We start from the raw sequence: 23,931 nt of genomic DNA on the forward strand, positions 1-23,931 counted from the left end.
GCAAGGTGGCTTCAAGTAGGAATACATGTATATTGTCTCTGATGTGATGCAGAGCCTCTGTCTCCATGGCCCAAGAGTGTCTGGGCCTAGCCAGGCATGGTGGCGCATGCCTTTAATTGGGCCCAGCTCTTGAGAGGCAGAGACAGGTGGATCTCTGAGTTTGAGGTCAGCCTGGTCTATCTAGTGAGTTCCAGGACAGCTAGAGCTACAAGGAGACCCTGTCTTTAAAAAAAAAAAGAGTGCCTGGGCCTAGAAGGAGCAGGGATACCTCAGCACTTTGGGTACTCATTGCATGCATTCTGGGAAGATGGCAGCCCTGGCCTGTGAGGGCTCCTCGGCCAACTGATCTTGATACAGCATTCTGGCAAGGGCACAGAAATCAGAAAACCATCCTGAAACTGTGACTCTAAGAATTGGATATTCAGGGTTTTGGGAATCTAGCAGGGAGAAGGACCAGGACATCTTGAAGGCAAATTAGGAGAGGCAGGTGATATCAGAAGGACATCCTGGAGGGGCTACTTGGTTCTTCTTGGGCCGGAGCAGACCCCAAAATGTGGAACTGATAACCTCTGGTGCCTGGTTAGTCAGAAGCCTTCTGGCACCATTCCCTTCCCTCCAGGAACAGAGCCCAGGCAGCCAGGCATCGCTGGCCACGATGCCAGAGGCACCTGAGGTGCTGGAGGAGACAGTGACAGTGGAGGAAGACCCTGGCACGCCCACTTCCCATGTGTCCATTGTCACATCTGAAGATGGTACAACCCGGCGCACGGAGACTAAGGTATGACTGGGCCCAGACAGGAAAGCAGCTTGGGCAGCCCTGGCTGCCCCTCTGTGGAACAAGCATATGAGCTGACCCCTTATGAGCCACTCATTATTTGAGGCCAGCTCACATGCTTTTTACGGCCATCCTGACTTTGTTGGGGCACATTCCAAGTCTCTGGAGCTGCCTAGCTTACCTGCCATCTTCCTGCCACCAGGTCACCAAGACAGTCAAAACAGTGACCACAAGGACAGTACGCCAGGTGCCTTTGGGCCCAGATGGACTCCCCTTGCTGGATGGTGGCCCCCCACTTGGCCCTTTTGCTGATGACCGGCATTTTCTGCTGCGTGGTGGTGGCCCAGCAGCCACACTCTCCCGAGCTTACCTCAGCAGTGGAGGCAGCTTTCCAGATGGTCCTGAACCTCGTGATGTCCCAAGCTATGGCAGCTTGTCCCGAGGGCTTGGGGTGCGGCCCCCACGCACTGGTCCTCTGGGCCCAGGGTCTGGTGATGGCTGCTTCACACTGCCTGGCCGCCGGGAAGCCTTCCCCACGGGCTCTGAGCCTGGACCTCCAAGTGGCCGCTCCCTGCCAGAGCGCTTTCAGGCTGAGCCCTATGGCCTGGAGGATGATACACGAAGCCTGGCTCCTGATGATGAGGGTGGCCCTGATCTGGAGCCTGACTATGGCACAGCCACACGGAGGAGACCTGAGTGTGGACGAGGTCTTCGTGCCAGGTGAGCACCTGTTGCTGGTGGCTGCCTCCTCTGGGAATTCTGTCTTCCACTCCCCAGCTTCAGAGTACCACACAAGTGGTCATGCTCCTGAGGTAGTCATGCATATTTCATTTTGAATTAGCCTCATCTCTTCTCAAGGATAGAGGCAAAAACAGGCCTGGGATGGTAGAAGTTAAGCTGGTGATAGTGCCTGAAGCTGGCTTTGTTCTAATAGCCAGCTGTCCATGAAGACTTGGACATCTGAGGCTTAAGGTGTGACTCTGGGTATATGGATCCTGATTCTTCCTATGCCTTAGTCTCCACCATGTACCCAGAGCTGAAACCCAGAGGCTGTCTTTCTTGTCATGGCTCTTGGTCCTGCCCCATGTGCCCTCTGTCTCTGTATCTGTAGCATGGAAACATGACCACAACCTGAGTCTGGATTTTGCTGTGTAACTCTGGGCAAGTTACCTGACCCTCCTAGCCTCAGTCCCTTCCCTGGGAAGGAGGCTTGAGTGACCATAGGACGACTGAGAGCTAAAGACATGTCCTCCTCAGATGGTCTGACTGTAGTGGCTATGTGCAGGAAGGGTTTCCCACCAGTCACATCCTGGTCTTAGAGAAGGGAGGTGGGATACTCCTGCCTTGTCACTGATAGATGTTGCATCAAAACATATTAAGTCAGGATTATGAAATACTGTCTTGGTGACAGGAGTGAGCTTCCTGACCTGGAAGGGTTGCAAGCTCTTTGGCTGGATTTGGCTCTATCCATGGCTCTGCATTGGCCCTGGCTATGGGGTAGGACTCTTGGTGCCCATTCTGTGCTTGGGTTTGAGATGAGATGTAGATACTCTCAGTCCCCCTTGCTCAGGGAATTCCCAATCCCCTAGACAGGATGTGGTGGGCACCTTGGAGAGCAGGGCTGGCAGCTGCCGTGACAGTGTTTACAGGCCTTGTTTGCCTGCACAGGGCCTACGAGGACACAGCAGATGATGCTGGTGAGCTGATAGACGAGCGAACTCCATTCCCTGCAGCAACAGCTCCTCTGGCCCAGCCTGAGAGGGGCAGCCTGGGCAGCTTGGACCGGGTTGTGCGACGCTCGCCATCTGTGGACAGCACTCGAAAGGAGCCACGCTGGCGGGACCCCGAGCTGCCAGAGGTGTTAGCCATGCTGCGGCACCCTGTGGACCCTGTGAAAGCCAATGCAGCTGCCTACCTGCAGCATCTATGCTTTGAGAATGAGGGCGTCAAGAGGCGAGTGCGGCAGCTTCGTGGGCTGCCCCTGCTTGTGGCATTACTAGATCATCCTCGGGCTGAGGTACGACGCCGGGCCTGTGGGGCATTGCGCAACCTCTCCTATGGCCGGGATGCTGACAACAAGGCTGCCATCCGAGACTGTGGTGGTGTGCCTGCTCTAGTGCGCCTGCTGCGGGCTGCTCGTGACAATGAGGTCCGTGAGCTGGTCACTGGTGAGTGGGCCCTGGCCACAGCTGATGAGAGTGTGGCTCAGCCCGTGAGTGGGAGAATGGGGGTACAGCAGGCCCAGGTGCTGGGATGGGACCCCAAGTCTCTCTACCATAGGGGTACTGGCACTAGGCCCCATCTTCTCTGGTTCCTAACCTGTATCGGTGTAGGGGTAGGGCTTGTGTCTTGGAGAGCGTGGTGATCATAGAATTTTTTGTCCGTGGCCCTGTGGCCTCGGGCATTTGTCTGTCCACCCACCTGTGTAGCAGGGAATGCTGGGGTAAGCTGTTACTGGTCATGCCTCTCTTGTACCCTGTCTTGTCCGCTCATCTGGAGGCCACCACTGTGTGCTGTCAGCACATACTGCCCAGGCTTTATGGGGCTTTTACTGTTCTTAATTTCCTGTGTGAACTGGGTGTCACTCTTTGGTAGTTCTTACCTAGCACCCTGGGTTCCATCCCTGGGACAACCAAAAAAACCCAATAACTAATTTCCCCTGCCGTTTGGGGGATCAAGGAGAGAGGCAGGTTGTGAGAGTTGTCCCTGGGGAGGACGGAACAGTAGGGCCATGGTCAACAGTATTGACCAGTGGCGCCTTGCAGGCACACTCTGGAACCTGTCATCCTATGAGCCCCTGAAGATGGTCATCATTGACCATGGCTTGCAGACGCTGACCCATGAGGTCATTGTACCCCACTCGGGCTGGGAGCGAGAGCCCAATGAAGACTCCAAGCCCCGGGATGCTGAGTGGACGACCGTCTTCAAGAACACATCAGGCTGCCTGAGGTGTGGGCAGGGATGGGGCATAGGCCATACCTGCGGGGAGGCAGGAGCTGCTATGTCCATGTCCCAGTCCATAAGCCATCTAAATCTTAGGAGCTTCTGAGCCACATCATAATTCCCTGGGATGACCAGTGGAGCTGTCTTCACACCCACTTCTGGATAAGGTGGCCCATCCTTCCTGCAGTGCCCACTGCTGCAGCCCTGCCCTCTATTGTTACCATGACAGGGAGGAAGAGCAGTGTGCCTCAAGGGCTAGTTCCTCTACCTTGTGGCCCCAGAGTAGCCCTGTAGAGACCCCACAGATGGAGTCCTAGGTCCCCATGACTTTGTTTACTTTTTAGTTTGAACCATCATGGTCCCGTGGGGTCCTGACCTTAAGGAAACTGGGGCACAGAAAACTGCTTTTGGGATGAGAGGGCAGAATTACCTGTACATCATGAATTCCAGTTTCTTGGGGCCCATCTCTGTCCCATTCTAGTCCAGCTAGGAGTCAGTGAACCTGATTTCTTGCTCACAGGTTCAGAGCTAAGGTGCATAACAGGTGCAGTCAGGCCACCCTGCTCCACCTTCATTGTGCTTCAGCAGGACCCATTGTGCACATGAAAACCACTGAGGCTGAGTGGGCTGGGGAGTTCAAATGGGGCAGGACAGGGGGTCACTGGGCCCCCCCCTCCTTCTACCCAGGAATGTGAGCTCAGATGGTGCAGAGGCCCGACGACGACTCCGTGAGTGTGAAGGCCTGGTGGATGCACTCCTGCATGCCCTGCAGTCAGCAGTGGGCAGGAAGGACACAGACAATAAGGTGGGCAGGGCAGATAGGAAGCAGCTTCCCTCTAGGTTCTGAGAGCCTGAAAGACACAGGAATGGGATTCAAGGACTGGGAGCCATATAGAATGGTACAGAAGGGAATGGATAGTGCCTACACAGGGAAGGGGATATGGTCCTTTATGTGGCAAATGCTCCCATGATCCTCTTCCTATTGGACCTTGACAGTGCCCCTGGTGTTCATTGGCCATGTCTCCATGCATAGGGCCTGGGAAGGTCAGCAGTCCCCACGTCCTGTGTCCCTGCCCAACCAGGTCACCTTTCCCCACAGTCAGTGGAGAACTGTGTGTGCATCATGAGGAACCTGTCCTACCACGTGCACAAGGAGGTTCCAGGGGCTGACAGGTACCAGGAGGCTGAGCCTGGGACCCCGGGCAGTACTGCCGGCTCCCAGCGCCGGAGGAAGGATGACGCCAGCTGCTTTGGTGGCAAGAAAGCCAAAGGTGGGTGGGTGAGACTAGGACACTTCTCTTTACCACTGCTCCCAGGGCTCAAGACTCCATATATGGCAGGTGATCCTGGAGACCAGAGGACATCTAGTCAGCCCTCATGGGCAGTCAGTGAGTTGGGAAGGGTGTAGACCCAAAGTCCAGCCTTATCCCTTTCCTATGAGTCCCCTTGGGCAGTGGCCATGGGGTGGCGTCCATCCTTGTCTCTCTACTCTGGGGAATGATTTTGAAGGCCCACAAATAACTACCTGGCCATTCATGCAACAGCCTGCGAGTAAATCCTCTTCACTTAGCCAGGCCCCCAGTGCACACAGGTACCCTCAGCACCTACAGCGTACTGGTTCCACACGCTTGCATCCTTGAGCAGCTGCAGTGGGAAAGGTGCATTGGCTTTACTTGCCCCTGACCACAGGCCTTCCCTGTTCCATTATGGGCACTGAGCCCCCAGAGTCATGGGTAAAGTTACACATCTGCTTCCTTGAGCTGGTGCACGTGGGAGTATTAGGTATGGGAGGGTGCTTCTGCTCAGGCTCATCTCCTCTCTCCTGTGCTTCCTCCGGCCGCCCAGAGGAGTGGTTCCATCAAGGTGAGTCCCTGTTTGTCCTGCTGTCCAGGTTTGGCAGGTGCAGTGGGCACCAGAGAGACAAGTATGTTTCCTAGGCTCAGGCAGTTATTTCCATGACAACTGCAGGGCAGCTGGGATGCCTTCCAGCCTCCAGGCCCTGCCCCACCCCCCAGTCTCTTGGAAGGGCAGCCATCTCCATGACAACTGTGTGGACACGACAAAGGCAGGAATGTGAGCCCTGGGCTGGTGGGGAGGCCCAAGGGGCTGCTGCCTGTAAAGTTAGACCCAACTAGCTAGCTAGGGCTGGGGCAGAGCAAACAGTAGGCAGAGCCCAGGGAATGGCAAGCCCCAGAGGACTAGGATGGAATGGGTGATGTATGGCATAGAAGTACTGTGAGGATGAGCAGGGCAGGGGCACTGCCCTGGGTTGCTGCCTTCCACAACTCCCTCAGGTGAGGGAGAAGGGGCAGTAGCTACAAATTTGCTCCTATAGGGGCTAAGCCTAGATGTGGGGGTTCTCCTGCCAGTAGGGGATAGATTTTCCCCTTAGCTAAAGCTTACTCCCAGCCCTGTGGCACTATGAAACTCTACAAATCCTGTTTGTCAGCTGTCTCTCTGCCACTTAGATTGGGCTCCTGGTGCCTGTGTTCACACACCTGGCTGCTTCAAGGCAGCCATGGAAAGGGTCTGTGGTCCAGCTCCCAGCACTTGATGGGAGGTGAGGCCTAGATGCTCAGGACATGGCTAGGATGTTCCTAGACTCCACTGCTACCACTGAGCCAGCATGCCGCCCTGCGCTCTGAAAATGGTAAATCTTTCCTACGGCATCTTGGCGCCCAGGCCTAGACAAAGGGGTACCCTTTGGCTTCTGAGCAGGAAAGAACTGTACAGAACCCTCTTGGCATATACTTTCCCTGTCAACTCCCATCACACTTCTGTTCCAGGGAAAAAGGATGGAGAGATGGATCGGAACTTTGATACACTGGACTTGCCCAAACGAACAGAGGCTGCCAAAGGTCAGTGGATAGAAGGGCGAAGCTGGGCATTCTGAGCCTTATACTGGCCAGGTGACAAAACTTTGTGTCGTTGAGTAGGCCCATCAGTGTGGGGTTACCCGGAGGAAGGTTCTGAGTCAGGATGCTGCAGGTTGTTTCAGACAGGCTCTTGCAAGTGAGAGGTGGGTTGAAGGGACACTGGCATACCTTGCAGTGTCATTTGTAGAGGACATGAACCAGAGGGCCAGGTATGAGAATGACCAAATCCATGAACTCATGCAGGCCAAGGCAGGTCACCCTTACTGTCTCGTGTCTGGTGGATTTCCAATATGCACTTACAGTCCTGTGCACTGGAAACCAGGCTCTGCAAATCAGAAGAACTTAGATACCCCCAAGTGGGGTAGAAGAGCCCAGCTGTGGAAGGTTTGTGGAAGGTTCTAGGCACAGTAGCCAGCCTGTGCAGATGCCCTGAGAGGAGAATATGTTTGAAGAATTTGGGAAGCAGGAGGCTCAGCAGGCTAGAGCAGAGGGAGAATGGGCATGAGGGCAGTGGAAGGGTGATAAAATATGGGGTGGGAGAGTAATGTCCTGAGCTAGCCCCAACAGTAGGATAGGCAGGCTTGGCAGGTGCTTTAGCCCTTATCTTTGAAGCCTTCTGCTGGGCACCATCCTGGGACAGTCTTGCTGTCAGGTTGGGACTGCAGTCACTGGAGTGGTTGCCTGGGGATGCAGAGCCTACCTATTTCTAAGTGTAGGGCCCTGGCTACACAGTCTCCATTACTTACTGACAAAAGTGGTCCCTGTTGGGGGAGGGTGTGAAGGACGACGGGGACATACAACCCTTTGCTAGGGGTACTGCCCTGGGTGCATTACTCAGGGAACATGAGTTCTGTTGCCAGCGAAGTGACTCAGTAGCCATTTCCCCCTCCAGGCTTTTTGAATGCTCAAACTCTCAGATGGGGCTAGTCCCATTTCTTTGGCAGCAGTGCTGAGGAATGACCTTACCTAGACCCTTTGCCTCCTGACTAAACCTGTTTATCTCTCTGTGAATGTAAACATTTCACTGATAATGAGCATTGCTTGACTGTTCTATGTTTGTATCTAGGCTTTGAGCTGCTGTACCAGCCTGAGGTGGTACGTCTCTACCTCTCACTTCTCACGGAGAGCCGGAACTTCAACACCCTGGAGGCTGCAGCTGGTGCCCTGCAAAACCTCAGCGCTGGGAATTGGACGGTGAGGAGTCAGGTCGGTAGGGAGGGTGAGACCTGGACAGAGGGGATTCCAGACACCCCACTGGTGCTGCCTTGAGCCCTTGCCCCTGTCTGGGCTCTGGGGAAGAAGAAGGGACACAGTACTTCTTGAGGTCAGGATATTTCCTGATGCATGGGCTCCAAGCATTGCACCCTGGCCAGTGTGGTTAGTGTGGAGCTGTTGGGGTATTTTGTAGGGTGACTTCCTTCTGAGCAGTCCCCTCCTGCTCCACCCCTGCAGTGGGCCACCTACATCCGTGCCACAGTGCGCAAGGAGCGTGGACTGCCGGTGCTAGTGGAACTGCTGCAGTCTGAGACCGACAAGGTTGTGCGTGCTGTTGCCATCGCGTTGCGCAACCTCTCATTAGACCAGCGCAACAAAGATCTCATTGGTGAGAATGCTGATGAGGCCAAACCAGGACTAGTGAAGGCTGGCAGGTATCAAGGGCAGGTGGTTGAAGGATGGAGTTCAGGGATCCAGGCCCTATCCATGGGGCTGGGCTGGACCTAGCTGTAGGAGCTTGGGTCTTCTTTAACCCAGTCCCAGAGGCTCACCCTACTGGCAGGGATGTTGTACCTCTCCTGGTGGTGAGGTACAACATCTCCTTTGCCTGAGCCCTGCTCCTTCCCACAGGGGTAGGGCAGAGGTGTGTCCTAACACCTGACCCTGCCTCTCAGGGAGCTATGCCATAGCAGAGCTGGTGAGGAATGTTCGCAATGCACAGGCACCTGCTCGCCCTGGTGTCCGCTTGGAGGAAGACACAGTGGTAGCTGTGCTCAACACCATCCATGAGATTGTGTCCGACAGCCTAGACAATGCACGCTCGCTTCTGCAGGCCCGAGGTGTGCCCGCACTGGTGGCGCTTGTGGCCTCCAGGTGGGTGAGGGTGGAGTCTGCTGAGGGATGGGTGGGTCTGGGGATGGAGGGTGGAACAAGCTGCTGACCCCACTCCTGGCTGCTCTTGCCGCAGTCAGTCAGTTCGGGAGGCCAAGGCAGCATCCCACGTGCTACAGACTGTGTGGAGCTACAAGGAGCTGCGTGGTGCCCTACAGAGGGATGGCTGGACCAAAGCTCGCTTCCAGGTGCACCTGCCCCACCTTCTTTCCCATTTTGCCAGGTCCATCTCCAAGCAGGAGTGCCTCCAGTCTTACCTCTTATTTGTGCTTTGTGCTCCTTAGTCTGCCACCACTGCCAAAGGACCCAGAGGAGCACTGAGTCCTGGGGGCTTTGATGACAGCACACTGCCACTGGTAGACAAGAACCTTGGTGAGCACACAGTGGGGAGGGTGACATGAATGCTTCCCATCTGGCTGATGCACAAGATGGGTGGGGGTTAGGAACACAGGCTCAGCACCCAGGGAACTCCTTTTCCATGGTGTCTGCACCCCAAGCTGGGGTGGAGTGCTAGCAGGCAGAGGCTGGGAAGAGAAGTACTAAGTGTTAGAAAGCACCTAGGGTCACTGAGGACAGTCCTATGGCTGACTTGTCTGCCCTTCCCTCCTGCTGTCTTCCTACTGCTCACAACCACTACTCTTATGACTTACAGATGGGGAGAAGCCAGCCAGCCGGGATATGATCCCCATGGATACACTTGGCCCAGGTAAGGACAGGCACAGAAACTGTTTCCTGCTTGAGGAGGAGGGAGGACCTAAGGCAAGTGAGGTGGACATGCTGGTTTCATGGTATAAGTCTGGTTGGTGCTGGGAAGGCCTTCCTATGATGTCAGTTGGAGAAAAGAAGTGTAGTTTGGGGTACTCAGGCAGGGCTGGTTGGCGCTGGTACTAAAAGCAACCTCTAGGATAGGGCAAGTGGGGACCCTCTGCAAAAGTCCCCTTCTCCCAGAGTTCCCTGTGTCTGGGCTGGAGGAAAATGACATGTTCCCATGGTGCCCCCCTTAGAGCTTCTCACTCCTTACTCTGCCCCACTCCACAGATGGATATGCCACTGTAGAACGGAGGGAGCGGAGGGCCCTGGGCAGTGATTCCATAGGGGAGGTCTCTGAGAAGGAACTGTTGAAAGTAAGTGACCGTGGACAGGTGCCCAGGGAGGCTTCATGTTTTGGGCTTGCCAAGAGAGCAGTCAGGCAGTGCTGAGCTGGATCAGGACCCTGGGACATGGCTAGAATGGAATTCATCTGCATGACAATTATGCTGTGGGATCCAACCCAGAAAGCAGCCTATACATCAATCAGAATGTGGGTTACTAGGGGTTCAGAGGACACACCTACTAGAAGGGAGCAGCTCTGCCCATCCACACACTGCATAGGACCAGAGAGTCTGAGAACATGCATCTGTACCCTTCTATATATGTGTATGGGGGCAAGGTGCCCACAGTGGTCCCCTGGTAAGGGCAGCACCTGCCACCTGCTCTGTGCCAGTCTCCTGGCTTCATGTACCACCTCTTTGTATGTCCATGTGCTACCCACTAGTATGAGCCACACCAGCTCAATTCCTCTGTACTGCCTTGGCAGGCCCACCTTCATGTCACCCTGTCCTTGTTCCCACAGAGTAGCCCAGTCTGCCCTTAACTATAATTAACCTGCTTTGTTCTGCCTCTAACCCATTCTGTCTGCCCACCCATCCATGTGCTGCAGCCCGAGCCTGGCAGGAAGGCCCCTCTACCTGGGCCCAGCAGGCCTGCAGTCAGGCTGGTGGATGCCGTGGGGGACGCTAAGCCTCAGCCTGTTGACTCCTGGGTCTAGCTTGCATGCCTGGTATGTTCCTTCATCTGGTTGGTGGTTTTCCCATCCTCCGGGCTGGGGCTTCTTGTTTGTCTCTGCTGGCTGCATGTTTGCTCTCCCTGTGTGATCACTGGCAGGACCCAGCTATACTATAAGCTGAAAGGAGGGTCCTCCCAGGGCCCACAGCCCTGTCACGCATGGAGATCGGTGTCTTGAGGAGACAGACTCCCTATCCCCTCAGATACTCCCAACACAGAGTCCCATGAGGGACCAGCAAGACAGGACTGGCCCTGTCAACAAGATCCTTGGCATGCCCCCCCCTTCGACCCACAACCAACTGTGTCTGTCCCCATTTGTACTCATGTGGCCTAATGGAGGCAACTACTCTATGTGGAGGCTCCAAGTCACCTTGCCCATTCAACTGGCCCTGCTGTCTTGCCTGGGTGCCTGAGTACCTGACTGTAGCATCTCCCTCATCCTCCACAGGGCCCTGGCCCAGCTGTTTGTTCCTAGGGATCACATCAAAATAGCCAGAGGAAGAAGGGCCATCTTGACCAAACCCAACCCTGCCAAGGAGCCTCTGTGGTGCACTGGTCAAGCCTCTTGTCCCAAGCCTGGGCCTGGCTTTATGGAATACCCCTCCTGTTCTACCCTACCCTCCTTTCCTCCATTCTCCTGATCTAACTCCCCAGGCCTGAGTTAGCTGTTAACTGACATGGTGCTGTGTGATATGAGAGAAGGCCTGGGGTGGGGTTCAGGGAGGTAGCAGGGTGGGTCCCAGGCACAGTGCAGTGCAACCAAGGAGCAAGTGCAGGCCTGGGGACCAGCAGCAGGGCAAGGAGGGGGACTTGGGAAAGAAATTGGGCTCCCATGGGTGGCTGGAGTACTACCCTGCATGCAGGCAGACCACCATGGTAAGGTGGTCCAAAAGACAGTCCAGGCAGAGAGGCTTGGGAGGCAGCCAGCTGGGGGAGGGGAGGTGTCGGGCTATACTTGCCCCCAAACCCTTCCCTTGGAGTCTTTGGATGTGTGGAACCCCATTCCTCCTGCAGCATACGTTTCCTAAGCTGCCTATGGCTGGGGCTACCCTGGCTGTTGCATCTGCATCTGCCTAGAACCTCAAGTAACCTCGGGGACTGACCGCCAGCAGCTCTTCAGTGCCTGCTGTTTGTGACTTAAAACGAAGAAAACCACTGACAAAAAGCATTAAAAATGAAACCAAAATAAGACTATTGGTAAATACTGAAATTTTTGTAAGAAAATTTAAAGATTAAAAAAGCAGGAAAGGAACTGCCTGTCTTCCATGGCTGAGATTCTTACTGGGAGCTGCTGCCTCCTGACTGCAGCTGCAGAGTGGAAGGCCACACATGGTCTCCTGGGTGGGGCATGGTCCTCATGGTACTGTACCTCATGGTACTGTCACTGAGCCATTGCTGCCATCTGGTGACAACACAGACAGCTGGAGTGAGATGCCCAGTAGTTTGCAGGTGTCCCTTCTGCCATGGCCAGCAGGGGGCTCTGCTCCTGTTGGCATGCTCTACACTCAAACAGGTTTGGGTTGGTGGGCCTGGAACATAGGAGTGGAATGCTAGCGGAGGCTGACCTGGGCACAAGTGTGATCAGTCAAGATGAGCCAAGGTGGGGACTAGAGCAACTCTAGATTTAGGTTGACACAAGCCAGCTCTGCTTCTTTACCAGTTGGGTGGCCAGCAGACATGCCCTGATGCTCTGAGCCTACTTCCTCTATAAGTCAGGAAGTAGGATAGGGAGGACTGCTGCTCAGTGCCACGTGTGGGGTCCAGAGCAGCAGGGACTGCCAGGGACCCATGTCCACCTTTCCCTAGCACCTTTCTGCTTAGTCAAAGATGCGTGCAAAGGCTGGCTGACGTCCTGTTCTGTCTTCGGTCAGGCTGACAGGTGTCCCTGGCCTGGTCAGGAGCAGTGCTGAGTAGAACTAGCTTCTCCACTACTTACTGTTGTATGTCACTGGGAGCTCCCAGCTTGTGATATTGATGTCTCATCTAGAGAAACTTGTTTAGCAGTGTGGTAGTTACGGACACTACTCACTGGTTCTCTTGTATCCAAATATTTAGAGCTTTAATTTCTCTTTTATATCTTTTAAACATGAATTTCGTATATAAGATTATTATAGCTAGGCAATTTTGGAAAAGAAGTTATGATACATTCTTAAAAAGATGAAACTGTGATTCAGAAGTGTGGTGTGAGCTGCTGGTGGCGGCATTGTCACTGAGGCATTGCTCCGACCTGCTGACAGCAAACATTGAGGGCAGCCAGTAGTTTCTAGATATTTTGAACTTCCTGACCTCGTGTTGAGCCTAACCGGTGATGCCAGTGCCTATGGGCCTGCCTTCAGAAACCTTATGAGAATTTCTTTTTCTAGTTAGTGACCCCATCAGGATGACACCTGCCTCAAATTAATTTTTTTCTTTTCCTTTTGTTCTTTGGTCCTGGGGATTGAACCCAGGGCCTCATGCAAGCAAGGCAGATACTCTAGCACTGAGAGATACCTCTAACCTGTCAATTTAGCCTTTTACCACAGTTATTTTCCAGATTTTTTGCAGTGGTTTTATGCAGTGAGCTCACTACTTTTTAGAGTGTGCCAATCTGGAACGACAATAGGCCCCAGAAGCACAGAAGGGGTCAGCATGAATGAATGAATGAATGAGTGTGTGTGTGTGTGTGTGTGTGTGTGTGTGTGTGTGTGTGTGTGTGTGTGTGTGTATTCCTGCAGAGTGAAGCTGGCTGGGGAGCCTGGGGTAGACTGGGTGGTCATGGCTGCTTTGGGCTGCTCGGACCCTTGTAGACTGCCTTCTCCAGGCCATCAACCACCTTCATGTACTCCAGGTACGAGCTGTAGTGTGTGCACTCGAAGCTGCTGCTCCCCCTCACATATGCCAGGAAGTCAGGGGTTCCTGGGACGATGACATTGTCAGCTAGGAGCACCGTCCCTTTGCGTAACAGGCCACATTCCTGCAGGGGACAGACATGGAGGGTCAGGGATGTTTGGCAGACCCACTGAAATCCCAAGTACTCCCTCAGGCAGCTGCTCCACCATGGAGCCACTTCCTCTACTATCCATTCTCCCCTATATAGATCTCCAGCCCCTAGAACAGTGTGTGGGTACACAGTTAAGGGTTTGGGGATGGGTGCATGGAGAAGATGGTGAGCCAAGAAGCCAGAGTGCTCACACACTTGAGCAAAGAATATGGGCTCTTCACCAACAGCCTGCCATTGAGGGTCTGCTCTGGACTTCCTCCAGCATTAGCAAACTCCATTTCCACCAGGACTAAAGCCAGGGATGCTACATTAGCAAACCCATTTCCATTAGGACTAACGCCAGGGAAGACACTGGGGTGCCCAGGCTCTGAGAAGGACTTATTACTAGGCACTATGCCATAAGCGGTGGTCCCATCTTCATATGATGCTTGTCCATGGACATTGGGAGGTGGATGTGCTCATGTCATATAAATAACAGAAGCGCCTGGCAAGGTGGTATGTCTTATGGGGGAGCAGAGACAGGAAAAAGAACACCTGGACACCTTACATTGCATGTGGCTCAGGAAGCTTGGAGGTTTGTCTTTAACATAAAAATAGGGGTTGGAGAGATGGCTCAGTGGATAAGAGCACTGACTGTTCTTGCAGAGGACCCAGGTTTGGTTTCCAGCACCCATTGTAACAGCTAACAAGTGTCTATAACTCCAGTTCCAGAGGATCCAACACCCTCTTCTGGCCTCCACAGATATTACATGCACAGGTACACTTACATTAGCCCTGAAGGGGAGAGGACAGCACCTGTATTCAGAACCTTCTGAAAGACCACCCAGAGAATTCTAGGTAAAAGTCTTATCAATGTCTGAGTAGCTAGGGTTCTATGCTAAGGAGATGGTGGTGGATAGAGCACTATAGGTAAGATGGTTTGGGGTGTTTTTGTTTTGTTTTTTTAAGAAAGGGTCTCTAGGGGTGTAGTGGTACATGCCTTTAATTCCAGCACTCAGGAGGCAGAAGCAGGCAGATCTCTGTGAGTCTGAGGCCAACTGGGGCTACAGGGAGACCCTGTATCAAAAATACCAAAAAATAAAAAATAAAAAAATAGAAAGGGTCTCAGGGAAGCCAGGTGTGGTGGCTTATGCCTTTAATCCTAGCACTCGGGAGGCAGAGGCAGGCAGGTCTCTGAGTTCAAGGCCAGTCTGGTCTACATAGTTCCAGGCCAACTGGGGCTACAGGGGAAACCCTGTCTCAAAAAGACCAAAAAAAAAAAAAAAAAAAAGGGTCTCAAGGGGCTGGAGAGATGGCTCAGCAGTTAAGAACACTGCTTTTGCAGAGGACCTGGGTTCCAGTCCCAGCACCCACATGGCAGCTGACAACTGTCTATAATTCCAGTTCCAGGGAATTTCTACACTCTGTTCTGACTTCCATGGGCATTACATAACACGGGTGCACTTAACATGCATGTAAACGATACATTCATACACATAAAAATAATAAAATAAGAAGTCTCACTATGTGGCCTAGGCTAGCATCAAACTCAGAGATCCTCCTGCCTCAGCCTTCTAAGAGCTGAGATTACAGGTGTGCACTACTAAGCCTTATTGGTTAGGTGGTTTTAGTCTATGCTCAGGATTCTTTTGACACTCTTCAGTTTCCCAGTATCAAACAAAAAAGCACAGCCATTCCCAATGAGGTAATTGACAGCTTTAAAGAAGCACTGAAAACTATTAGTTTCCTAGTTACTGAACAGCAATTATTTGCTATTCTTCTAAAAGCAGGCCCTTGTAATTATCACATACACTCCCTGTACTGTGCGATGGCTCTCCTGTTCAGGTGGAGACCATCTGTTTTGTGCAGCTGCCTGCTGTCTGCCCTCTGTTATGTAACCTTGTGTTCATGTCTGCCAGGGGTTGATCCCTGCCCATGCCAGTTTCTCATGGTTGGCCTGCCCTCTTGGTAAACATGGGTCCTCTGGTACAATTTCCTGGCCCTTAGATGCCCCTGTCTCTCTAACCCCAGTGCTTAGTACTTCCAAAATGGTTTTGGGGGGGATCTGAAATACCCTCCCCTGTTCACCCTGTCTGTGCCTCCACAAGGCTAACCAGGATCCTTCTAGATGCCAGTCTCATCTACCCAAAGCCTTCTGTGCATGACTCTTCCTTTTCTATTATATTCTGTGCCCTTAAACACATCAAAGCTATTCTAACCATGCCCTAGCCACAGTGGTCCTGCCCTGCCCTGCCCCTGGGTTTGTTGGCTTGGCTGTTCACATTCTAGACCCTACTGTACATGACCCAAGTGTCTAACTCCTGAGACAGCTGTGGGTGGGCAACACCAGATGGACAGTCCCATGCCGGCCACTGGGTTAGAAGGCTGAGAAGATGCAGTTAGGGCCAAGGAGCTATTCCATGTCCCCTTGATGGCCACTGGACAGGACAAGCTAATGCACCCCCGAGCTCAAGTTACTTGGGAGTGGAGTTTGGAACCCCAGTTAATGGCTGGGGGTCTTTGCTGGGTGAAGCTGGCTGAGCAACAGTGGTGACAGCTAGAAGGGACCTGGGGAGAGTGGAATTGTTACACACATTAGAAATGTCAGGAGAAAGATCAGGACATGCCTGCCTTCCCTGTGACCAGCTCCAGCCGGCAGCTGTCAGACCACCTGGCGTTCAGTCCCACTACCTTAGGTGCTCAGCCTCGTGCCCTTTAGGCCCAAACATTCTGTTGTCTGGTGCTTATCCTACTTCCTAACAGCATACGCCTGCAGAGCTGGAAGATGACACGCATGCTCAAGCAGGTCACTCCACCTAGCCCCTGGCCTGCCACACCTGCCCAGAACCCTTCCCTTTCATCTCCACCTGCCACAGGACCTCCACAGCCCACTGGACTCTCAGACTTCAGGTGACACCTTAGCTGGAGGTCAGCTCCCAAGGCTGTCCCTGAGCCAATCTGTACCCCTGGGCCACCCTTGGGCAGAGCTCTCAGAGGCTGAGGACCCAGGGGTCCCTGCAGTAACAGTGCAGGAGGCATCCTGCTAAGGCTAGGTGGCTCAGCTCACCTCCAGGAGAATTGTGTCTGGCAGGTAGCGGTCCTTCCAGTGATCAAGGAAGACCAGGTCCAGTGTGTCTACGTCATACTTCTTCAGCTGTGGGATGAGATCCTGAGATGCCCCGATAAGGATGGTAACCTGAAACAGTGTTCCGTCAGTGTTGTGCCCACAGGAACATGCAGGAGCCTATCTAGACACTCACATGTATATACCCTGATTTCTCTGGGTCTCTGGGAGATGAGCCTGAACTCTCTGCTCAGTCTCTCCTAAGGCAGCTCTGTAGGATAGGGCAGTGAGACTGTATCCCTGACCTGCCAGGGTTCCTTCCTTGACTCCAGGGACCCAACCAAAGCAGGTTCTAAATGACTGAATCAAGCATGAATGTGACGTCCTCCCCCACTGCCTGCCCAGCTCTCCCAGCTGTAGCTGCCACACTGGACACAGGGCCTTACCTTGTCCTGCAGGCCTGCGAAGTTCAGCATCTGCTGGGTGATAGCGGCATAGTCGGGATTCTTCTCCATGGTGAGAAGCCTGGCACCAGGTGACAGCAGGCGGGCCATACGCACTGCTGAGTAGCCGCAGTAAGCCCCTAGCTCCAGCACCAGCGAGGGGTTATGCTCTTGAATCACTTCATCCATGATCTGGCCTGCAGGGTGATGAGGTAGATGTGAGTACAAGTAGAAGGAGGGGGACCCTGTCCCCACTCTTACGCCCTCCGACCTGCTGCTGAAGAAGGTCTTGCTTCCTCACAGCCCCTTGGACAGCTCTCCAGGCCTTTGTATACACAGGGATCCCTCTGATCCACCCACCTGGCTCCTTCAAGTGTGTTACAGCCTCCAAGGGAGCTAGACGGGGATTGTGAAGACTTGTCCCCAGGGCTTGACTTTAAGGGGCACAGCAAAACATACACCTGTGCCCCAGACTAAGGTTCAAGGCCAGAAGGAGAGTGCAGAGAACCTTACAGACCAGTTTCTAGACAGGTCCCATTGTAAAAGTCCAGGAGAAGCACATCACCAAAACAATTGTGGAGGCCCTGCTTTGGTCTCCCCGGGAGGCAGGGTCATAAGGGGTCAGAGACCAATGTCCACAGAGACTTCCCTCAGCCTGACCTCAGCCCCAGGTCCCTGGAGGGGACCTAGGCTAGTCACACATTTTGTCAGACATCCTCTTTTTTTTTTTCATCTTTTTGAAATAGGGTCTCCCTGTAGCCCCAGCTAGCCTGGAACACACTATGTAGACCAGGCTGGCCTTGCACTCACAGATATCCACCTGCCTCTGCCTCCCGAGTGCTGGGACTACAGGCGTGCACCACCACACCTAGCTAGACATCCTTTTTTTTTGGTCTTTTTTGAGACAGGGTCTCCTTGTAGCCCCAGCTGTCCTGGAACTCACTATGTAGACCAGGCTGGCCTCGAACTCACAAAGATCCGCCTGCCTCTGCCTCCCAAGTGCTGGGATTAAAGGCATGCGCCACCACGCCCGGCCAACATCCTCTCTTTTATAAAAAAATTATTTTTTATTTTATGTGTATGAGTATATTGTCTGCCTATATGTAAGTGCACCCATGTCATGCCATGCCAGCAGAAGTCAGCAGAGGGTGTCAAATTCCCCTGGTACTGGAGTTACAGACAATTGTTAGCTGCCAGGTGGGTGCTGGGAATGGAACCTGGGTCCTCTGCAAGAATAGCCAGTGTTGTTAACCACTGAACCAACTTTCCGCCCCCAAACATCCTCTCTTGCACTGCCACAACCCAAAGAATGACAGAGTCCTCCAGTGGGTGTTCAGGTCTCTGAACAGACTTAACCCCAGGCAGGAGAGCATCAGACTGGGCCTGCAGCTCCAGATGAATCCCCAACCCCCACTTGAGCATGGCTCAAGGTCCCCTTCTCCCCTTAACAGGACTCTCCCACAAGGGCTGCCACACCCAGCTCAGGATCTGACTGGCAGCAGGCTGGGTCACCTACCTTTTGCATCGCCCACATTCATGGCCCATTCTTTCTGTGTGCAGTAGGTGTCAATGGCCTCCAGTACGCTCTGGGGGTCCCCAGGCTTTGCGTGCTGCTGCACATAGCGCAGGATGCGCTGCTCCTTTGTGTCTCCCATGAGCAGGTTGTGAACTGGCTGCTGGATGTACTCAAACCAGAAGATAGCTACCAAGCCCCAGCCCAAGCGTCTCAGGAACAGGAAGGCTACCAGCAGGAGGCCCAATGGGATGGCTGCCAACAGCATCTGCAGAGCAGGGTGGGTGGGGCAGAGGCTTAATTGGTCTGGCTCACCCACTCTGTGCTCCTCCGCTCAACTCACTGCCATTGGCCCCTTGTGCTGAAGGAGGGCCAAAGTTCAGAGAAGTCAGCCACATGACTCAGTGTCTGAGCCAAGCAAGCCTGGCACTCTGCAGAACCTGTTAGTGGACAGAGCAATGTGCGTGCTTGGGGATCTGCAAGTCATGGGTCCCAACCCTGGGTGCTTTCTAAGTGAAGGAAATAGGAGCCATTTCACACTGAACTGGCATTTGTTTCCAGTTGAAAGAGGAACTGTAGGTGCAGGATGGGTCATGTGACCTGTCTTTTCTTACATGCAGCAGGCCATGAAGAATTCTTGAATAGCCTTCATCACCAGAGACATAATGGGTAACCTGAATAAATGATCTCATTGGAGTGACTCTTGTCTTCCACAAGCTTCATAGATCGTCATTCTCTAGAACTCACCAGCCTGTTCCAGAGATCCACTTGTCCCATCCTTTCTTACAAAATTCTCATTCTTTGACTCAGAAAGCATGAAAGTTGTGGTCCTTTGTTCTTTCTCTACTTTCTTTTGGTTGTGGATGAAACCTAGGGCCTGTGTGTGCCAGGCAAGCACTCTACCACTGACCTCCATCACCAGCCCTTGTTTTCTCAAGACAGGGATGGCCTCGAACTCATGATCCTCCTGAGGGCTGGGATTACAGGTATGCACTTCCATGCCCAGTGCTTTGGTCATTTCTTTGGACCACATCTCCTTGTGGGAATCACCAAGGCGATGCAAAGTGAATAAATTATGCAGACTGTTGTTTTTGTTTGGTTTCCTAGATTCAGCTAGCTTCTCCAGCATGCACAAGGCTCTGAGTTCCATCCCCAGCACACACAGCCCTTCTGATACGCAAGAGCAGGGTAGGTAGCCTGTTCCTGTTTACCAGGTCTAGTCAGATGAAGTTTGGCTAGAGGCCCCCCACATTGCAATGAGCAGAGTTCACAAAGTTGACAGCAAAAGCTTGTGATTTCAAACCTGACACCCTAAAATGGAAAAGGACACAAGAAAGAGGAACTAAGTAAGTTTCCACCAAGGACCCTGTGGCCGTGTACAGTTCATTCTGGGGTGGGACCTTGGTTACCTCAAAGAGCCTCATCCAGGCTGGAAAGGCACATGGGAGAGAAAAGAAAGCATGGCCAGGCCCTCAGTGTGGAGACTGCTTCAGGACAGTCTCGGGAGAGAGCAGAGGAGAACTGGGAAAGCTGAGGCTCCATGGCACACCCATACCCTGCCTTGAGCCATAGGGCCTATTTCCACAAGGCAGAGTGGTCACATAGTCCGCAGGTCTGTGCATGCGTGCTGGGCCTGAATCCTCAAAACATGCACACACAGGCTTCCATCAGCCTACTAAACCTCACTCCCAAGCCCCTGCTGTAGAAAGGCCTGGACTCCACCTTTCTGAACTGTGCAGACAAGAAGACTGTAAAGAATTTTGAGGCGCTTAATTTGGCCTTTGGTTAATCTTTGACAGAAATTGACCTAGAAATGAACAAGATCCACTTATTCCATCATTTCCCTTAACAGGGCAAAGACAGCCTACCCTTCTAGCCCTCAGAGAGCCTGGGATATCACTTAGAAGGTTCCCCAACTAGAGACCCTGGTGTCTTATGTACCTACACACTGGGGTACACAGGAGAAAGGAGCAACTTTGCTCAGGTCAAATCTTTCCATCAGAGCCACTGATAAACCTGGAAATGATACGATACCAAGGGCCGTTACAAAGCACACATATAAGTCCATAAGAAATGATCCAAGAGATCCAGAGGCCTACATGGCTACTGTGCAGGTTACTAGTAAAGGCCACAGTCAAGAATCTAGGGTATGTTCAGGAAAGTGGGTGCATGTGCCAGAGCCAGCCTGAAGGGCTGAATGTTTGACTTACAGGTATGCACACTTCATCTTACTCCTTTCTTTATGGCTTAGATTTTCTAACACATGCCTGGGTTGTCGTATTTTATGCTATCCATTATTTTTTAGTCTTATAGAAGTAGCATTTGAGTGGTGAGTTAATAAGCTACTTTGTTTTATTATACACACACACACACACACACACACACACACACAGGTATCTCAGAAGTACAGTGCTTTCAAGGTCAGCCTGAGCTACATAATGAGATTCTCTTTCTCTCTCACACACACACACACACACAGGGATCTCAGAACAGTGCTTTCAAGGTCAGCCTGAGCTACATAATGAGATTCTCTTTCTCTCTCTCTCTCTCTCTCTCTCTCTCTATCTCTCTCTCTCTCTCTCTCTTTCACACACACACACACACACACACACACACACACAGAGAGAAAGGGGTACTATACTTAAAAGCAAGTTACTTGATGGGTACTATAGTCCTTACCTGTAAATTGCATTCCTAGTGTGATAAGGCATAAGTATTATCTAGGTGTACATGCAGTTCTGCCACATCTCCTGTTCAAGCCCTCCCTGATCCCCCCCTGCATTTCAGCCATTTCTATATCTCCTTGCAGTATTTTAAAATACCAGTCAAAATGTATGCCACTATCTATAGGAGATAAGAAAGAAAAGTGGGGCTAGAGAGATGGCTCAGTGGTTAAAAGCACTGACTGCTCTTGCAAAAGACCTGGGTTCCATTCCCAACACCCACATGGTGCTAATAATCATCTGTAACTTCAGTTCCAGGGGGTCTAATGCCCTCTTCTGACCTCCATTGGCATTGCACAACACAGGTGCACTTACATACACTGAAACACACTCACACACATAAAATAATAAATACATTTTTTAAAAAGCCAGGGAGCGGGGCATGGTGACACATGCCTTTAATCCCAGCACTTGGGAGGCAGAGGCAGGCGGATCTTTGTGAGTTCGAGGCCAGCCTGGTCTACATACTGAGTTCCAGGACAGCTGGGGCTACAGGGAGACCCTGTCTCAAGAAGACCAAAAGGACCAAAAATAAATAAATAAAATGAAATAAAATCCACCCACCCAAGGCTCAGGGATCATTGTGGAAGAGGGGGCAGGAAGATTGTATGAGCCAGGGAGGAGGTGCATGACAATACAGAAATAGTCCTACAGGCTCCTGGGACTCTTCTCAGATGAACCTACAGCAATGGTGTCAGCATGCACAAGACCCATGCAAACTCAAGCAGACAGAAACCCAGCACAGAACTGTGGAAATAAACAGCAGGCCCCAATCTTAGTCGAAGAATTATTGGGAGCTGATTACTGCTGGGTGAGAATGAGCTAATCTTCTTAAAGGGAGGGACTCTAGATAGACTGACTAGATCCAGTGGATGAACTTGCACTGAGGGACATCTGGGACACTAACTTTACATGACAGGCCTTAACACAAATGACAGAAGGTATGAACTCCAGTAGGGGGAGGGTACCAAAGGAGAAGGGGGTATAAAGATGATTTTCTGTATGAAATACACAAAAATTCAATAAAAATGAAAAATAAACTCTATAAAAAAATTTGATTTGGGGGCTGTAACTTTGGAGATGTAACTTGGGCAGCGGAGCACCTGCCTAGCATGCGTGAAGCCTGGTTTTACTCGTAGGACCCACGAACTAGGCATAGTGGTGCACTTAAGGTGGAGACAGGCGGGTCAGAAGGTCAAGGCCAAACACAGCTACATAGGCCAGGTTAGGCTACATGAAACCTTGTCTCAAAGGAAAAGAAAAGAAAGAAAAAGAAATCAGCTTTTAACTCTCTAATTTTCAGGTTCTAACTGTTCATAAATGCCTAGTGGTGGAGTCTTTGGGGCATGGTAGAAGGGAATAGAGTGCAGGAAGCCAGGGCAGGGTACAGAGGAACTGTTCCTGAGAGCAAGGGGCAGCCCCAGGCTCCCTTCCTTTCCCACAGAGGGGATTACCACTAGGACAGATTAAGCATCCCCAAACAGGCTGCCATGGGATGGCTGATGCCCCATGAATACACACACTGACCAGCGCCCCCTGGTGGGTCATGCCTACTTCCCACCATGCCCTCCTGGGCAAGGGACACGGGGAGGTTATGGGTTCAAGATTCACCTCAGCATCTTCAGTAGAACTTCCTTCTTAAAAGGCAGACACCTTCCCCACCAAGTGCCCCACTCCCTACACAGTGCCTGGACCAAGGAACTTCACCCTCCACCTCCACCTCACCCCAGAGTCCTAGGGCTTTCCAGGGACATAAAGCACCGAATCAAGTAGGGGTCACTGCCTACACTGCCTCCCAAATGCCTTGTCCCCGTCATTGTAGGGCTCCCCCAGAGTGCAGGGCCCTACTGTTTCCAGATCGCTCTCCTCTGCTTCGCAGTGTTACGTAGCAATTTCCTCTGAGATAAAGCCTTCTATCTTGGAGGAAAGTTTATTAGGATAACAGAATGGGGGCTGAAGAGATGGCTCAGACATCAAGAGCACTGGCTGCTTTTGAAGAGGATTCGGGCTTGGTTTCCAGCAACCCACATTTCTGATAACAGCCATCTGTACCTCCAATTCCAGGAGTTTTGATGCCCTCCTCTGGCCAGCACAGGCACTGTATGCACATGGTACACAGAGGCAAAACAGCCACACACAAAAAATGCAAATAAAATATTTAAAAAACACAGGGGGCTGGAGAGACGGCTCAGCGGTTAAGAACACTGGTTGTTCTTGAAGAAGACCCGGATTGGAATCCCAGCACCCACATAGCAGCTAACAACTGTCTGTAACTCCAGTCCCAAGGGATCCAACAGCCTCTTCTGACCTCCGCAGGCATTGCAGGACACGGGTGCACTTACCTACACGCAGGCAATACACACATACACATAAAATAAAAATAATAAATAAAATTAAAAAATAAATAAACAGAATATTGCTGGGTGTGGTGACATATGCCTTTAATCCCTTCACTCAGAAAGCAGAGAGAGGTGGATCTCTTGTGTTTGAGGCCAGTGTGGTCTACAAACCAAGTTCCAGGACAGCTAGGACTATCTGGCTCAAACAAACAAACAAAACCACCAAAACAAAAGAAAACCCAGAATGTTCTAAAGCAAAGTAAACAACAAAATATTGCAAGGGGAGGTAAACAACAGGATGTTCTGAGGGAAGGTGAAGCATACCACCCTGCAAGGAAAGGGTTAAACTCAAGAAGTAAACAACTC

The 23,931-nt window shown here is 52.1% G+C and overlaps 2 protein-coding genes across 18 annotated transcripts in view; one reads left to right on the plus strand and one right to left on the minus strand.

Moving 5' to 3' along the window:
* Positions 1-11,776, plus strand: part of Arvcf (ARVCF delta catenin family member) — a 54,475-nt gene extending 42,699 nt beyond the window's left edge. For 8 of the 17 annotated variants that reach the window (XM_029568283.1, XM_029568288.1, XM_029568285.1 and 5 more), the window contains 17 exons: positions 620-778; positions 978-1,495; positions 2,444-2,943; positions 3,541-3,724; positions 4,406-4,523; positions 4,752-4,989; positions 5,564-5,581; positions 6,505-6,576; positions 7,661-7,788; positions 8,047-8,197; positions 8,484-8,682; positions 8,777-8,888; positions 8,985-9,072; positions 9,353-9,406; positions 9,739-9,824; positions 10,400-10,519; positions 10,973-11,776. In XM_029568283.1, the coding sequence (XP_029424143.1) occupies positions 620-778; positions 978-1,495; positions 2,444-2,943; positions 3,541-3,724; positions 4,406-4,523; positions 4,752-4,989; positions 5,564-5,581; positions 6,505-6,576; positions 7,661-7,788; positions 8,047-8,197; positions 8,484-8,682; positions 8,777-8,888; positions 8,985-9,072; positions 9,353-9,406; positions 9,739-9,824; positions 10,400-10,507 (2,733 nt within the window). In that variant the 3' untranslated portion in view covers positions 10,508-10,519; positions 10,973-11,776. The remainder of the gene's footprint in view (positions 1-619; positions 779-977; positions 1,496-2,443; positions 2,944-3,540; positions 3,725-4,405; positions 4,524-4,751; positions 4,990-5,563; positions 5,582-6,504; positions 6,577-7,660; positions 7,789-8,046; positions 8,198-8,483; positions 8,683-8,776; positions 8,889-8,984; positions 9,073-9,352; positions 9,407-9,738; positions 9,825-10,399; positions 10,520-10,972) is intronic. The other 9 variants (XM_029568292.1, XM_017800584.2, XM_008843035.3 and 6 more) reach the window with 6 other exon arrangements.
* Positions 11,777-12,556: 780 nt separating this feature from the next.
* Comt (catechol-O-methyltransferase) overlaps positions 12,557-23,931 on the minus strand; it is a 32,492-nt gene continuing 21,117 nt past the window's right edge. Inside the window, exons 2-5 of the mRNA XM_008843026.3 lie at positions 18,507-18,771; positions 16,994-17,187; positions 16,551-16,679; positions 12,557-13,477 (exon numbers count right to left, since the gene is read on the minus strand). Of these exons, the coding sequence (XP_008841248.1) occupies positions 13,277-13,477; positions 16,551-16,679; positions 16,994-17,187; positions 18,507-18,771 (789 nt within the window). The 3' untranslated portion in view covers positions 12,557-13,276. The remainder of the gene's footprint in view (positions 13,478-16,550; positions 16,680-16,993; positions 17,188-18,506; positions 18,772-23,931) is intronic.

The sequence above is a fragment of the Nannospalax galili genome, unplaced genomic scaffold, assembly GCF_000622305.1.
Source record: "Nannospalax galili isolate Female #2095 unplaced genomic scaffold, S.galili_v1.0 scaffold820, whole genome shotgun sequence".
Classification (NCBI taxonomy): domain Eukaryota; kingdom Metazoa; phylum Chordata; class Mammalia; order Rodentia; family Spalacidae; genus Nannospalax; species Nannospalax galili.